Genomic DNA, 17,144 nt, shown 5'->3' with positions numbered 1-17,144 from the left:
GTGAATTTTACCTGACAAAGTTTCATACCTTAACTGACTTGCTGTGAAATATTACATCAATAAACTTGGGAGTGTCAACGTCTGATACGTTTAAAGACGCCCGATTTGACGCTGGCTTTATATTGCAGCGCCATTTCCCGATAAATAGAGCGGGGACATAGCGCGCTACGTCGTCGATATTAACCGTAGAAAGTTTATTGTTATAATTTTTCCAGGAAGTATAGATCGGCCATAAAATTTCACCAGGAAAAATATTCAAGGTCAATGAAGACCCGGTAAAGCTAGGATTCATCCGTGACATTATATATCGGTGACGAGTGCCGACCTAATTTGTTTTTGTCACTATTTCAGAAAAAAAACACTTCACTTCAGAAATGCTTTTGGATATTATCATGGGTGTCCTACTGAGCTGGCAAATCTTCGTAGGTAAGATCGCATTTTAATTGGTACAATTTTCTGACAGTAGGGAAAGCGTATTTTTTCTTGATACTGACAAATATATTGACAAATTTGTATTATTTATGCAATCCATATGATATTGTTTCATACTGTAATGCAAGGATTGTCAAGGAGATACTATCAATCAGTTTTTTAAGGTAATGTTTCAGTCTACCCTAGAGATCGTACTGAAAGACAACCGAAAATGATAGTGTAAAACGCTACCGTTTATCCCATTATCATTTCATCTGAAGTATTTAAGTGTGGAATAATACGACAAACGTATTCATATAAAATAAAGTTATATAAAATGATGACAACGCCTCCAGTTAGCAACAGTAAATTCGTTCTCTTATCTACACTTAGGACAAAAAGTGGCTGATGAACTAAAAGAGTTAAACGATATGGAGAGAGAAAAACTGAATAACGGATCGGTTGAAAGGTTTAAGGTGCTGAGAGTCTGAAGGTCAAATTTTTTTTTCACCATGTCAGAGCTCGTTTTGGAAGTCACCGGCAACATTGCATGATTAATTGCATCAAAAACCGGCAGCTGAATAAAACAGGCTCCGTATGTCTTCGACTGACATATGACGCCTTCGATGATATTAACAATGAGCAGTAGTGGCGCAAAAAAAAAGAGATTAATGAGAATTTAATTAAAAATAAAAAAAATCTTAGAACCCAAAAATCGGTCAAAACGTTTTGAAGTGGAAAAGGCTACATGATGCCTAATATGTCAATGAAATATTCACTCTTTAAATATGCAGCTCACTGAAACTTAAATTAAACACTGGTGAAACTACATCACGACATTTTAATGTTGTAACGAGTTTATAAGCGATATGTTCCATAAGATGTTTATGTTTCCTTCAATTCCTGTTAACCATTCCTCTCATCTGTCATTATAATTGTAGATAATTATCTAAAACTGTGTTTATAATTTGTTAATGTATCATGCCTCATGCAGCTCCCGAGCCAAGTGTCTCCCAGTATCCACCGGACGACATCAGGAACAACCGTTCAGGTACGGGGGCGACTCCTGTCGGCACGGCTGACCAATCGTAATCTCACGGCGCCTTCAACTTAATAATTTCAAACAAAATAATATCTTGAGCAGGGCATGTTGGCGTTCATACGCTTCTTTTAGACTTAACGTTTTCACAATTTACAAATCAAAGACCGCGTGGAACTGTGGTCAACACTTCGGAGTCTGGTGTATCAGTGAATTCAGTTAAATATTTGCTTTGTGAATGTGAAAAAAATAGAGAACAAAAAAAAAAAACTAATACAGCACTCTTCATACGACCTGACGTAAACCAAATATACAATTCAGTAGCATCAGAACTAATACATTATGTGTTTATTATTTACTAGGAATAATCAAAATGTTGACGTCATTTTCAGTTTGATTACATACTGTAACAGTTAAATAAAGTTAAGCCTATCGAAATAAATTGCAAAAATAGATTTCTTGATTTGATAGTTAGAAACGTATGCCGAAGCGAGTTCTGTGCATTTTATTATTGATCCACAGCCAGTGAGAGTGCGGTATTCGTCGATAAGATCCCATAGAGCGAACCACGAGGAAACAAATGTCAAGATAATAAGCCACGCCAAGCGTCTCTTAAGTTGTCTGTATACAACTTAAGTTGTCTACAGTAGATTAAAAAAAAAAAGGATCTAACAATGGCCCTTCATTTCCGTCGTGTTAAAAATGGCGCGTTGGTGCTGAGTGATGTTAAGACTTTGTTACTTTTTGTGGCATTTTGAGGCGGACCCTTTACCTCAGGTCTAATGTTGCAAAAGGCTATAATGTCCCGCACAAGAAATGTGTCCCGAAAAAAAATATGTGTCCTCGTTTTTCCTGATGAACCTCTCGCAAAATGTTCTATCTTCAAGACACGACAGAAACGTAATGTCGTAAGAGTTAAGATATGGAGACGTTAGAACATAATGGTTTGACCATTTTTGTGAGACCTATCAAGAGTTTGGTTCAATTTCATATTTCGCTCTTAAAAATGTTGACGAGTGTCGACTCAGGACACTCGGAAAACCGATAGCCGCAATCTACGAAGAGAGCTGGGCGAATGATGTGCGCGAAAACGTGTTTATACCTAGAGATAAAGTGTGTGATGTGAGACTCAGCTTCAGATGGGCAATTAAAAAATTATGATCAGTATCTGATCGCAGGCATGGCCTGCGTCACGTAGAATGGTGGTTCAAATCAAATAACGCTACTTTATTCATAACCTTCGCCATTATACAACGAAGAGTCACTACATACTGTATTTCTTTGCATTGTTAAACCAGAGATGACAGTGCACTGGAAAATTCGAGGAGCGTTCTTTGGAATTTTAGACCCCTCCCCTCCTCCCCCCGCCCCCTCTCTCAATTTCGGCCATACCAGCATTAGTTCAAAAAATACCCCCTTTTCGTTTTTGTTGTTCGGTAACTGCATTTTACGCATGTTTCATTTGTAAATATATTTGCTTGCAGAGAGCATGCATGGAACCATGATGTTTTTTCGGAAGCAAATTTTGATTCCGTGCTCCAAGAGTCTTGTTATAGTGTTCACAAACACGCAAAGAGGGTCACCGATAATTAATATGAATAATTAAACCCCAAATTCAACAAGGGTATTTAATTAGTGCCACACAAAGTGAATTGACATCTTGAAATGTTCACATAGTTTTTCTGATAGACCGTCAAATATGCCAAAGTTTTGTTCTGCTTTCAGCATGTAGCCGATATGCTTAAAATATGAGAATTTATAGTGACCATAATGTCCACCGAAAAAACTTTGTATTTGTGGCTTTGTCACAACGAGCATCTCGTCGAAGCACTAAAAAAGGAAAAATATAAAGAGGACATAAAATCATTTCTGCATCAATTATCTTCACAGCTGTAGGTTTGGTGAGCTACACGTTAAAAAAGTAATTAAAGTTTTATTTTTGTTTGTTTAATGGTGGTGTACAAGAGGCAGTCCAGTACGTTTTGTGGGTTTTATCCAAATATACCAACACAAATAATGTTTTACAACATATGCTGTTTTAGATTTAAAGGCACCGAACATTTATGCAGTATTTCAAAAATGTTATTATCGGTAAACCAGATGAGGGCGAACATTGTGCTTGAAACTGCAGAGGACTTAAAAACCCTGAAGCTATTGGAGTACGTCTGCATTACAATTTACTTGAATACTTTATATATATATATATATATATATATATATATATATATATCAGGCGTTTTCTTTTAAGCTTAACAGATTTGTTTAAAAAAAAGCCGTGAAAGTTACACTTATGCCTCTTGTGGATGTGAGTTATACGGCCAGGGGAACATATTATAGGGGTCTAATCGTAACGATCAGTGGACTAATTAGTTAAAATTCCTTAATTAACTTTTTGATTAATGAAAATAGACATATAATTCCATTTAGAAACTTCCTCAGCGTCATTGAAAACCACTAAATCAGTCATTTTCAGAAAGACTTTGAGCGCGTGAGAAGCGTAGTAGTGCAGTAAAGTTACCACTCGTGGAGCAGGTACAAAGCTAGATGTTGCGATAAGGCGCCCGCGCGATTTTTCCGTCTCTCATCTAGCCCCAGCCTTGTACCTGCTCCACGAGTGGTAACTTCAGTACAATACTACGGTTCTCACGCGCCGAAAGTCTTTCTGAAAATGACTGATTGAGTGGTTTTCGATGACGCTGAGCAAATTTCTAATTCAAACCATACGTCTATTTTCATTAATTAAAAAGTTAATTAACGAATTTTAATTAACTAGACGACTGGTCGTTACGATTCACGCCCTATAATATGTCCCCCTGGCCGTATAACTCACCTTTACAAGCGGCATAAGGGTAAATTTCACGGGTTGTTTTAGACAAATTTGTTAAGCTTAAAAAAAGAACACCCTGTATATATATAGATAGGCATTCGCTTGTCATGTCGATTCAGGTCTAATCACCGTAAAACTATACTTTTCCGTTCAACTTCATACAACACTGGCTCTAAAAATCATATATTTTCTTAGGTCACCCAGCAGTAAAACTCAAAGGCAAGCAAGGTTGTCTTAGTCGCTTCTATAAAATAGTCATGTTTACCAATATTCTAGACAGTCATGAACAATTGCTTCGGGAATGTAATATCGGTGGGGGTTTATTGAAATTAGGGAAATTTCAGTCCATAACTATAAATAATTTCCTGCATGCAAATACGTGCTTGAAATTAGTGTGTGATATATAACTAAATAATTATTCGCGCTTTCGAACAGGGTGAATTTCAGTCCGAGAGCAGTATCAAATGGGAAGCCAGAATAAGCATCCTAGGTTATTTACAAAATGTTCTACTTTGGGCACCCCGCGGCGAAAACAAAGAATATATTTTTATATTTAACCACATTAACACAGACTGTTTGTGCTTGTAAACGTTCATTGAATTTGGACTTTTTAAAATGCGGACAACTATTGTGGGGCCTCAGTTCAGAGAAAAAAAATATTCTTATAATTTACAGACTGGATCAAAGAGCTATTGCAGAATGCATCGAAAGTCCCGCGTCGGAATCGGTCAGGTGAGTGTTCTAAATAATGCACATATATCATCAATCATTATACAAGTTAGCTGGCGTTATTCGAAAGATTTCGAAAGTGTGTATACTATATAAAAATCTAGTTTCTTAAGGTTTTTTTTTTTTTTTTTTTTTTGCTTCGACATGTTTTGTTACATTTGGAACGGGAACTCTATACAAGTTTCAAAATAATGCCTCGTCAATCCTTCGACAAGAAAGTGCATGAAGGTTATATTTAAGAATATGCTGGTACACCCAAGTGCATTCCATTCAACAGTTCGGCAATGCCATGCGCTAAGGATGAAATATATAGACAGTAGTGAGGACAACATACAGTTCAACTTTAGTCTCTACATTTCTGATCTCTTCTAATATGCTCAATATTTCTATCCCGCTTATTTCCGACTCGAATTGCGTCTCTTGAAAATAGCGAATCCTCTTTCGCGCACCTTTGGTTTTGGAGTGGGCACCAAATGTAGCTCTTGCAATTGGAATAACATGCTAATGTTTTGAAACTTAACGTTATAAATGTATATGTAATAAAAATCATTAGAGATATGTTTCCAAACTTTTGAAGGAGAAAATGGGGTCCATTTGAGCCCGCGATTACATGACTATAAATAATATGTTTTGTCAAAACTGAGGGTCCTTTTGTTATCAATATTTTGCTTAAAGATCCTTTAGATTCCTAAATGAACTAACGTTTAGTTCCAAAATGTTGAAGTTTGATACCAACAACTAGTAATATATACTACATGCTGGCACCACGTCTCAGCTTTCGGCGAATCGTTGCATATTTTTGTGAAGAAAATGACGGGCGCGGTGTTTTTCTAAATTTGCAAATGCATAAAATTTTTTGTGATCACTGGTGGCTATTGTACTTCGGACGACTTGTTTGTCGAATGCGCGAAATGGCTCAAAAATGAAAGATATTGTACAGCTAACGTTGGTGCAGTGACCATAAATAAAGAGAATAGCTTGTAGCCAGTCGAGCAAGTTCCGTATGAGTTATAATTGAAAATTTCTCAAGAAAATAGGGCCAAACATATTTGGCAGGGAAACTTAAAACTGCTTAAGTGTAGGAGTTCGAAAGCACTCCTACACGCAGCGCATTCCTACAAGCAGCGCGCCCCGTCTCCCTTTCGCACATTGCGCTCCGGCGGTAACATCATGCTCCCCAACTGCGCATGCGCGGCGTACCCCGCCGGCTTCAACACGGCTTCCGTGACGATGCATCTGCGTTGCTGTGCTTTTCTTTATGTTTTATTTCTGAGGCGCGTCCGCTTTGACGTTGAACGCACCTGTCGGCTTCCGTGACGAAGCAAATGCGTTACTTAAAAGTAAACATTTACATAGATCTCTCTGGTTGGGGGTAATTAATTAATAAAAAGTTCAAACACCAAGACTTTATATGGGACCCTATAGAAGGGCTTGGTTGGTGTTAGAACTTTTCAATAAATGCGTTACTGTGCTTGTCTTCGTATTTCATGCGGAAAGGGAATTTAGGCGCCGTTCCGCTCAGCCAATAAGAATTCAGGTGCCGTTTTTCGCTAATACAGAAAATAATAACGCCGGCTTCCTCCATGGGACAGTTGATGCCCTCTCATTTACAACTTGCCAGGGTCAACGGCGGGTGGCAACGCAGACGACCGAGTCAGCCAAGTGACGAGAAAGGGGGGGGGGGGGGCACGCGTTTGGCGCAGGTATTGGTAGATGGCGTCAGGAGCAGCGTCAGAAGGTGTAGCCGACCAGCGAAAGAAAGCAGACGACACGCAGACGAAATCCGTCGGCAGCAACGGCACCTCGTTGTTAAACCGCATTTTCTATTATTTTTACTTTCAGTGTTGATATCACTGACCGCATTTATTGTTAGACCAAATGCACATTACAAAACGACTATGTTCATTTTAGCAGGCCACAATCGTAACAAGCAATTCCCGAATTTTTTTTTTTTTTTTTTTGTAAGCAAGCCGCATGAAGGGGCTGAGGCCATCTGTCAATAGGCGCGCAAAACGCTCTCCGCCAGTCCACTCGGCCGTCTGTGTCGCCGTCCGCCGTTGAGCCTGGCAAGTTTTCTGGCCCTATTCTGTATAGGAAGGCAGCTACGCCTTGCAATATTACAACGTAAAACCCACCTGTGAAATACACATTTGACAAAAAGTTTAAATTGCTACTTGCAGGCGCCGATTTTTTGCGGCCCATTTCAAATCAAGACACGAAATTTCAAACTGTCTATATGTTCGCAGCCATTCATATTACTATCACACCATAGCCTGAGATCTGACAAAATGTCCTGTGAAAACAAAACAAAAAATAATCACAATCTGTAAAAAAAGAATCCGCCGTAAGGGGCATTTTTAATGTGTTTAAGAGCGCCTGAACTATGACACTGAGAGTACGAATAACTATCATTCGCGAAACAAAGCTAACCTACCCCTGCTAAGTAGGACGCAGTGAAATTACGACCCACATCGAAGGCTACTAATTTTGAATATCAGGCGCGAACAATGTGCCGAGAAACTGAGGAAGAGGAGAAGACGAGAGCGCGCAAAGGACGCCAAAACGCTGAGTTCTCGTTCGAATGTCTCCACTGCACTCGTCGAATGCTTTCGAATGAAAAAACCAAACGCAGGGCGCCGGGGCTCCGCGTCGTAAAGCGGTCGACGTGCGCAGTGGAGACAAAGGCTGCCTTTGTCTCCACTGCATTCACCGAATGCGTTCAGAAACGAAATCCAAATGTCGGAGGCATGAGTTCCGCGTTCTAACGCGTTGTAGGAGTGCAGTGGAGACAAAGGCTGCTAGCTTTAGATCTATCCACTAATCAATCCAAGCAGAGCTGGGCCTTCTGACCTCCCCCGCGCGCTCTTGCCTTTTCTCGCTCAGTTTCTCGGCATGTATGCACCGAATACTTTACTGGGCGAGATACAGGTTACTTCTCGTGAACACAATTGCCTCGGCGCGGACATGATCTGTGACGTTTGAATGGCTGGGTGTGTCACGGCGTCGTGGTTTTTATCTTTTAATAGGCCGGTTGGCGTCTTCGATCGGTTTGACGTCTTTAACTGCCGCGTATTTGGTACGCGCGCTGTTCGGTCGTAGCGCGATGTTCCTTTTTTTTAATGTAAAATAAATTTAAAAATAACATTTTATTGAATTACCAGGTATATATAAGAAGCATGCGCTTAATATCTGGTTTGGTTGCATCAACTTTGAACTGGGCATGGCATCTGCAACTAGCACGGGCAACTTGTAACCGATTTAATAAGCGGTAACTGAAATTTCGAAAACCCTCTCAAGCGGTTTTTTGAAATTTCATCAAGTAGCTCTGAAGCAGCTGTAGACGTTAATTATCAAAATGATGTAGATGAGTTTGATTAGCCGTAATCATGCTGTATAACAGCGCTTTAGCAGGCAGGTAAACATCTATGTATACGGTAATCTGACAGTCGCAAGAGCACCCGACGGTCTGAAGAGTTATCAAGTCATCACCAGGTTACACTGTTGTCATATGCTTTCCGTTTTCGCCGGTGTTATTTGCATTGGATCGCGTTTGCTACTTCCGTCCGTGTTCCTTGGCTTTCTCAAATCCAGGCGCCCCCGTGAACCGGAGAGAGGGATATTAGGAAGGTTTCGTGGACCGCGTTTCCCTCTCCGCTAAGCCCTGCGCAACGAAGAAGCTGCTAATGCGGCTGCGCGCCGATGGCCTTGAGTGTAGAGTGGTGAATATACACCTTTCCAAGAAACAACCGACCCCAGGGGCAACAAACCGTTTTCGAGCCCAGTCACTGGATTTTGGGCTAGACTGTCACCGGCGTCCCTCCTAACCCTAACCGAGTGGACTGTGATTTCGATAGGCGCAGCCTGCGTGAGCGCAGTTGCAAACACTGCTGGAGGGCTGAATTCTCGCCTTTCTCGCTGTATTTTGTGTTTCATGGTGTATCTAGCTTCCTCGGGACATTGAAAAAACAATTTACTAGATTTGAAAAAAATAAATAAAAAATGCAAAAAGAACTGCAACTTACTTTTGTTGGGTGCGCGCGCGACAAAACAAATCCGATTCAAATGTTACTAGTCGTTTCTTTTTTACGGAAGCTTTGACGACGCCGTACGAGTAACCGCGTGTCAAACAATAAAGCAAAAATAAATTACAACAGAAGAGAGACGAAAAGCATGCATTTTTCACGCTCACAAATAACGTGTTTACCGATGGACAGGACACGGACATATAATTGACCTTTTTCAGAGATTGCTGGGTGCATGCGCCGACTCTGAGAGAGAGGAGGAAAGGAAAAGGCGCCATTTTTGGTGGCTCTCTCGTCCGCTCGGTCGCTCAGACCGAGCGGACGACGGGCGGATGTTTGACTCCTCCGCTATTCTCGCGGCTTGGCTTCATAGTCGTTGCGCCTCACCACCGCGCAGCTGTAGGTATCACAAATAAAAGCAAAAATGGTTCAAATGGAAGCCTTTATGTAGTTTCAGCAGCCTTTTGCGGATTTTTCACGAAAGCGCTAGATGTCAAACACCCCGCCCTTTTTGCTCTGCTTTCAAAAGCCTATGACGCGAATCCCCCCTGTCAGGTGGCCGGGTCATCAACGTGACGGCGGGACATTCTGCTTTTAACTAAAAGACAGTAAAAGTGAACATGATGGTAAACCGGAAACTGGGCTAGGAGAACGAAAACGCAAAAGGAGAAAAAAATAACAGGGAACGTCTCTTGAGACGTTGCCTGTTTTTCCTTTGCGTTTTCCATTTCCTACCCCAGTCTCAGGTTTAATAATTGAAAACGGGCGAGTTGGTGAATAGATACGGATACATGAAAGGATAAAAATTGAAGGAAAAGGGACTTCTTGAGAGAAGTCCTCTTTCCGTCCCTGTCCTCGATGTTTTGTCCTTTTCGTATATCAAGTTTACCATCATGTTCAACTTACACCAGCTCGCCTACACTCTGGCTATATTTCCATTAATAGTAAATGTGCACGCGAGGTTATGTGACGTAAGCATGCCGTACCAGGTACTCAAGTAAAGAATAACAGGATAAAGTTTTTTGTCGTTGAGGCGTGCGCTATACACATTCGCGTCTTGCCACGTTAAAAGAGCAGAAAAAAATGTAAAATATATATCAGTCACTGGCAAAACATTTAAAGCGTGTGAAACAAATTTAAGTCTTACAGAAACAGAACCCTGGTGGAATGCCTTGGCAACCAACTGTGAACTACCCTGTTTGCTGGGCTCACTTTGTCGAACGTTCGCAACGTACCGAATTTAAATAGAGATTGTTTCTAACATACCGTTCCTTAATATTTACGGTGCAGGCAAGCCCTCGCGATATCAAGACCGCCCGGATTTCACACCTTCCAAGTTTGTTTACACAATCCCCCCGTGCGTTCGCGCGGTACACAGGACGACGAAGTGACGGGCGCAATAAGCTTGAATAACAACCGATCAAGTAGAAAAATCAGCTGTTTGTAGTGGCCAAGTTTTATAAACGGAACTCACAAGCTCCGCACAAGGTGGATGGTTGGGTCGGTATCGAAACTGTTCACCATTACCTTCCTTACATAACACTCTGCGGCTCTGCCTTGAAAGCAGACCCCTTTTTTAGTTGCTTGGAAGACTCGACACCTAAGTGACGATTAAGTGACTCCGAGTTGATGATAGGAACGATGCAGCGTCGGCGGTCTGTCCATCCTTGAAGGTATAAAAACGAACGAGGTCCTCAGTATCGTAGACAGCGGCTTTTATTAATTTTCCAGGGTCGTCCTCAGCCATTTCGAAGATAATATGAACGCGAAACGACGACGGCAAGACACTTTCAGAATGGTGAAAGACGGAACAACGCCACCAGAGAACACACGTAAACAAACACATAGACCGGGAGATACGCCACCTCTGCCGCGGACGGATGAGAGATGGTCCCGGAGCCACCAAAAATGTTTCTACCGATTACCGCGAGGGCGCGCCACGATCGTGGCCAAACTATGAAAAAGGTCAATTTAGCAAGTGTTAATATTCGAACAATATATTGCACATACCACACGATGCAGCGTTTTCTGAAAAAAATTTATTTGAGAAAGATCTCAAATAACACAGTCACAGTCGACGACAGTCACATCTTGACGATCAGGCGGAATCCAAGGTGACTTTTTTTTGGGGCACGTTTTGGGGAGAGCTTCCTTTTTTCGCAACCGCACCGAGACAAAGGAACGAACGCGACTGACCCGTTTCCCACCCCAACCCGGACAACTATTTCTGGAGATCACTGAGGATTCTACGCGGATTATCTCTGGGAGGGGGGAGAACAATGTTCGCAAAATCGCGTCGAGGGTCGTTCGACGTCCTTCCTCTCCTTTGCTTTCCGTTAATGACAGCACTTAACAGCCCTATTTCTCACAGTGGAAGATAACACAGAAAGGGTACGTAGCATGCATCAGCAAAATTAGGTGGAAAGTTTCAAGAAGCGCCAAAAAAACGTTGAACGCAGAACCGCAAAAACATGGGTAGAGAATCGCGCGGAGCGGGTCTTCACAGTCCAAGAGAGTAGCAGAAAATTTCTAGCTGATAGAGGGCCCGAGAGTCGCACCAGCCGCATCCGCATCAGCAACATGGCGGCGACCTACGAGGTGTTTTTGTAAAGGTGTATCGTAGCGGGTTGCGGAGAGCGTTGCGGGACGGCGAAAACGATCTACAAGCTCCCTATTGGGAGAGGAGGCGGTCCGAAATGGCAGAGAGAAGTCAGTGGCCGTTGCGACTGGAGCAGCCAAGCCACAAGATGAGGCTTCGGCGCTCCAATCGCTCTGTCTAATGCAAATGAGTGGAATGTCCTGCATTCTCCCTAGTGACCATTGGGCAACGATATACGTATACAGTTCAGAATATTTTTTTTTCACTTAGATCCATCTACCAAGGTCCACAAGCATCCGCACTGCCCACAGGTGACAAGACATACATTTAAAACAAGCGATCCAAAGAACCCCTGGTTTGAGCTCCTTTCGCAATATTGCGAGAGGAAACCGCCGGAAATCCCTCAACCAGTAATGGGAACGGTGAAGTACAAATATGTTTTTGATCAAACCGATTGTTATAATTTCTAGTCCTTGCATTGTGCGACATGTCTTTTGTGGTCAATGTAATATATCCAGCGAATACACTATATTGTAATGTACGGTTACCTTTTACGGCAACTGCAATGTGCGCCTGTAGAAATAAAGCCGCCTCTTTATTGCGCCAAATTAGAGACTGTCAAGGCACACGACCGTTACCAACCTTGATAACATAGCCCTTCCGCGGGCATATTGGTGAGTTGGTAGGACACACTACTGCTACGCAGCAGGGTACAACCCCGCCAGCCTTGTTGTTCATTCTACCTTTCGCTGCTGTTTTGTAGCGTTATCATACTAGTACCTCTGAACATATTGCGTGTTCGTATCTAGAGTGTTCCCTAGAAAATAACTCATCTAAATGTATCGCTGACCGACAACATAGGCACTACTCGCACATTCGTTGCCTTCGTGGTATGTACGGTACTTTTTTGTTGTATTTTTATCTAGACGTAGCGCATCATTGAACAATTCAATTCACTTTATATTCATCAGTATTTTTAATTTCTAAAAATAATACGGCCGTAAACGACTTTAGTACATTCTAAAGTAGAATCAATTAGCACTTCAATAAAAATGATAAAGAAATCAATAAAAGTGAAAAAAACACTGACCATTTTATCTGACTCTTGTTGTTTCATATTATATTAATGTAAAAATACTGTTCTGAGCTCGACGATTATTAAACTGCCCGAGGCGAGCAGATTTGCTTCCTTAATTCCTACGCGCCCTTTCTAAAGAAACTGCTATAGTCGCTGTCAGCTTGGAACTACAGGGCGTCATGAATCCCGAGGATCTTATTAAATCCAAAGCCTAATTACCTGCCTCATTACGAGAAAGGGTGTCAACGTTCTGCTTGAAAGATGGTCATAATAATACATCATTGAGCACGCCCCGCTCAAGGTCAGCGCGGACGCGCTTCAGAAATAAAACACAAAGAAAAGCACAGCCGCGCAGATGCTTCGTCACAGAAGGCGGCGGGGGCGCTCAAGGTCAAAGCGGACGCGCCTCAGAAATAAAACACAAATAAAAACACAGCAACGCAGATGCTTTGTCACGGATGCCGTCGTGAAGCCGGCGGGGTTCGCCGCGCTTGCGCAGTAGGGGAGCCTGACGTCAAAGCAGGAGCGCCTTGGGAAAAAGGAAGACGTGGCGTGTTGCTTGTAGGAATGCGGTGTGTGTAGGAATGATTTCGCATTTCTACATATAAGCAATCTTAAGGGTCTCTGTTGATGTCTTTTTTTTATCGCTCTGAAGTCAATAATTTTGCCGAATGAGCCGTACAGAATACCTCACAACAAATTTCGAGGCCAAAGGTGGGGATGTAACAATTCACTCCCAACGTTTCTCAAGCTATATCAAAAACTATAATAGTTTTGCCAGATACGCAAGCCTAGAAATTAAAAAGAGCAAACTTCCGCGGATAGGCAAGTTTAGTGATCGTTGAGCGCATTACGGAGTTTTTTATGTTAATGAACAAAGTGCGTGTCCTCCCCCCCCCCCCCCCTTCCCCCCGAAGAAATTTTGTTTTTCTTCCGGGGGCGAAGAATGAGCTGGTGTTCAAACGCAAGAACGACAAACACAAGAAGGAAAGAACAAACAAGACGGTACAGCGCCTGTCCCGTCTTGGTTGTTTCTTCCTTCTATGTCGTTCTGCGCTGTTTTACCTACATATTTAGTCTTCATTGGTATATTTATTCTGCAAACTACGGTCAATGGGTACCACTGTAGACGATGGAAATGCTCCTAGTGTATCATATATTGTTTCGCCTCCGAACCTAAAAAACATTTAGGACGAACATGACCAGATGCATCGTAAAGTGTTTGTAAAGAAGACCGCAATTATGACGAAGCCACTTCACGGCTCTGAAGTTGGCGGAGAAATTTGTATCACAAAATTAGGTGAAAATGAGACAAAACATAGACACAGCTGCGAGCGCGCTGAAACCGAAACCAACCAAATTCAAGCACTCCGGTAGCGGCGAGTGCGCCAGCGCCCCCATTTTCCGGTTGGGACACTACTGAGATGAACGGTCTATATAAAACATTTCAGAGCTGCTAGCCTAAACTTTTACTTGGAAAGGTTGCTTACAAAATGAATAATTGATAGATGCAGTTTAATGACCAACAGACGCCGTTAAAACGCCACTGTAAATCCCCCTTAAGTTTCATGTTCCTTAAATCAACTTATAGTACCCCTTAAAATTCTTTATTTACATTCTACAGACTTTATATTGAAACTAGTATTTAGAGGCTATATAAATTTTAAACTACATGTATCCACTGTCTATATAGCATTCCCGTCGTTGCTTCTCTAGATTCTCTATAGAACTTGGCGTATAGAGAGAGATCTGACGAAATAGCTTGAAAATTGTAGAAAACGTAGAGATTTTAACAACGTTTTTATCCGCTTTGTATAGAAAATAGCATGTTGTTCGTGATAAATTTGTAAACCTTAGACATTAATTTTAGATTGGTCACAATATATACATGGAAATACATGGGAACATGCACTCGCCACTTGCCTTATGCCCATACGCAAACATCACAAATACACATGCCACAAGGCACTCACAACACTGGTAGGTTCAGTAGTTGTGAGTGCTCCATTCCATTTATACCCTGGTTTTAAAAGGCAATCATCAGAATAAGGACCACACTAGGAGATGTGCAAGTATGTTGCTTTTTCCTACCGATAATTTATAAGGAATGTGGTTTCGAAATGTTGGTGAACTGTATATCCAACTATGAAGAACTATGAACGTGACAGTTTTATGACGAGTCGAAAAAAGCAGCCCCTTAAGGGGGAGGTTCCTGCTGGGTGTGATATCACTTCTTGGCGCTCTATCTTATTATTCTATCAAGTATAGTCTATATGCATTCTATAGAAATATGATGACAGAAAGTATGTTGAGACGAGGCGATATAAATTCTGTAATATATCTGTTGTCTACACTCTATAATTTTCGGGTGAAAGAAGGTTAATAGAAGTTCAATTATAATAGTCGATGCGACGTGACTGGATAAGCAGTTAAAATGTCGTTAAAACGGCGGTAGGATTTTTATAGACTGCCCAAAATACTGTTTAAGGAAACGAATAATATAATGACCGCGATTGTTTTCTTTTTGTTTTTTGTTGTCTTTTTTTTTTTTTGCAGTTCAGCCTTCATCCTCGTGATTGCGAAATATGTTGCATAACTCGCGGTAGGAATAGTTTCACTTACACAGTGAAGGATGCCTGGAATCGACAACCCTGTTCGCACAGGATGGTAAGTATATTTTACACATAATCTATTTAATATAAACAACCGAGAACCAAGTTCATTCCAGGATATTATTATATATACGATCAATTAAAATCACCTGGAATGTTCCGTTTTTGTCTACCTAACCTCCCTTAGGTGTGAGGATTACAAAACTATTACAAATACTTTTAAGAGTTGATAAAAGTTTCTTACAGTAAATAGTGTTAATAAAGATCCTCCTATGCCTACTCAATAAAAACAGGCATCGGGTTTCCGTATCTCTAGCTGTTGCATCAAAACCTCAAATTAAAACCTTGTAGCTAGTCTTTAGCCTCCAGCTAGAACGATGAGCCCTTGACCCGATGCTGGCTTATCACGGCGACGTCTCTGACAGCCAGCTGTGTGTTCTCCTAACCGGAAAAATTAACTACGGATCACCGAACGCTCAGCCTCCGCCCATAAATAGATCTAACGGTTTGGACCAGATGTCAAAGTTTCAAAGCTTATTGAAGAGTGAAGTTCAATGCTTGTAAGTTTTTGATGAAAACATTGCAGTTCCAATCGCCAGACCTACAGTTGGGAATCGGCTGGACTATCAGTAGTTGTCAGTTTATTTTAGCGGTGAGAAAGACACGAATTCTAAATTCTACCAAGCATCCGATATATTAGATATGTGGCAAAGTATCATCAGGGTCCCGTTCCTGAACGAAGCGTCTATTACTCGGCAGATATTTATTATATTGCATACAATGGAAGGCAAAGGCGATTAGTAAATTAAAGTTTTCATCTTTTTATTTCAATTTATTAAGCATATAACAACCTAAAGCTATGCGGAAAGCAAGTCGTCTACTTTTTTCACGGGAGTCGCGGTGACGTCAGTACGACGCTGAGCTCTGATTGGCTTTGATTAAAAGAATAGGGGGTGCACCTCAATGCTAGATGCCTTGAGGTTTACCCACTGTTTTGTTTTTCAATTAGCCAATAAGGAGCTCGGCGTTCTGATATCATCATCGCAACCAATGTGCAAGAAGCAGACGAACCTGCGTTCCGCTACTCTTTAACCCTCTCTCCGGCACATTGACACCAACAATTATCTCAACTATTGTGCTCTGTGTTTTTCAGAGATGTAACTACAACGGTAAATGTGTGAACGCTGATTTGGACGACCTTCCAAACAAACTTCCTGCACCTTTCGCCGAAATGGTCGATTTTACCTTTGAAAATATGTGGACTGGGTAGAAATATATGTTTAAAAATTGCGCGCGATGCCTGTGAGTGGGCATATCAAAATAAAGTTTCAATCATCCAAAACTTTCTTGGACATCAACGCTTCGGTGCATGCACAAAGATGAGAATTTCAGCTCAACAACCCCAAAACATCGCAATGTTCTCGTAGAAATATAAATAAATATTAATGAGAATTTTAAACAAATATATATATATATATATATATATTTTTTTTATTTTTTGCACGACTATAACTTAATTTTGCATTGACTCCTATGGGTCACATTCACAAAATTGCTCTGCTTTTTCTTGACAAAAGATGTAATGTTCACGAGGACTCATTTTATGGGTATCATATAGAACACAAATGAGTTAAATGTATATTTCATTGAACACTTTTTTATTCGATGGAATGTCCCCTAAAGTTGGCCATGAAAATTAGAATGGACTTTTTTAAGTATACCTCATATGGTATACAGACATCAACAGGATCTAGAGAACCCTCCTATTTTCTAATACGGTAACTGCTTTATAGTACTTTTCGGTCTCGCCGATACGTTAACAGAAAG

At 41.2% G+C, this 17,144-nt stretch overlaps 1 protein-coding gene across 1 annotated transcript; it reads left to right on the top strand.

The window, feature by feature from the left end:
• The first annotated feature begins 374 nt into the window (after window positions 1-374).
• Window positions 375-16,587, top strand: LOC8023442. Its single transcript, XM_002401144.3, has 6 exons — window positions 375-426; window positions 1,406-1,462; window positions 4,953-5,009; window positions 11,898-12,049; window positions 15,262-15,372; window positions 16,471-16,587. The coding sequence occupies exons 1-6, from the start codon at window positions 375-377 to the stop codon at window positions 16,585-16,587; spliced, it is 546 nt and encodes a 181-aa protein (XP_002401188.3).
• Window positions 16,588-17,144: the final 557 nt, after the last annotated feature.

The sequence above is a fragment of the Ixodes scapularis genome, unplaced genomic scaffold, assembly GCF_016920785.2.
Source record: "Ixodes scapularis isolate PalLabHiFi unplaced genomic scaffold, ASM1692078v2 PGA_scaffold4__175_contigs__length_147842914, whole genome shotgun sequence".
Taxonomy (NCBI): domain Eukaryota; kingdom Metazoa; phylum Arthropoda; class Arachnida; order Ixodida; family Ixodidae; genus Ixodes; species Ixodes scapularis.
Note: the sequence above shows the minus strand (reverse complement) of the source record. Positions and strands in the feature narration are given on the sequence as shown.

What these genes read in the sequence shown, in the direction of transcription:
- LOC8023442 (XM_002401144.3), top strand. Translation starts at nt 375, where the DNA reads ATGCTTTTGGATATTATCATGGGTGTCCTACTGAGCTGGCAAATCTTC. An exon ending in CATCAGGAACAACCGTTCAG is followed by an intron (nt 1,463 to 4,952) that starts GTACGGGGGCGA and finishes TATAATTTACAG; the next exon opens with ACTGGATCAAAGAGCTATTG. An exon ending in AACCCTGTTCGCACAGGATG is followed by an intron (nt 15,373 to 16,470) that starts GTAAGTATATTT and finishes TGTGTTTTTCAG; the next exon opens with AGATGTAACTACAACGGTAA.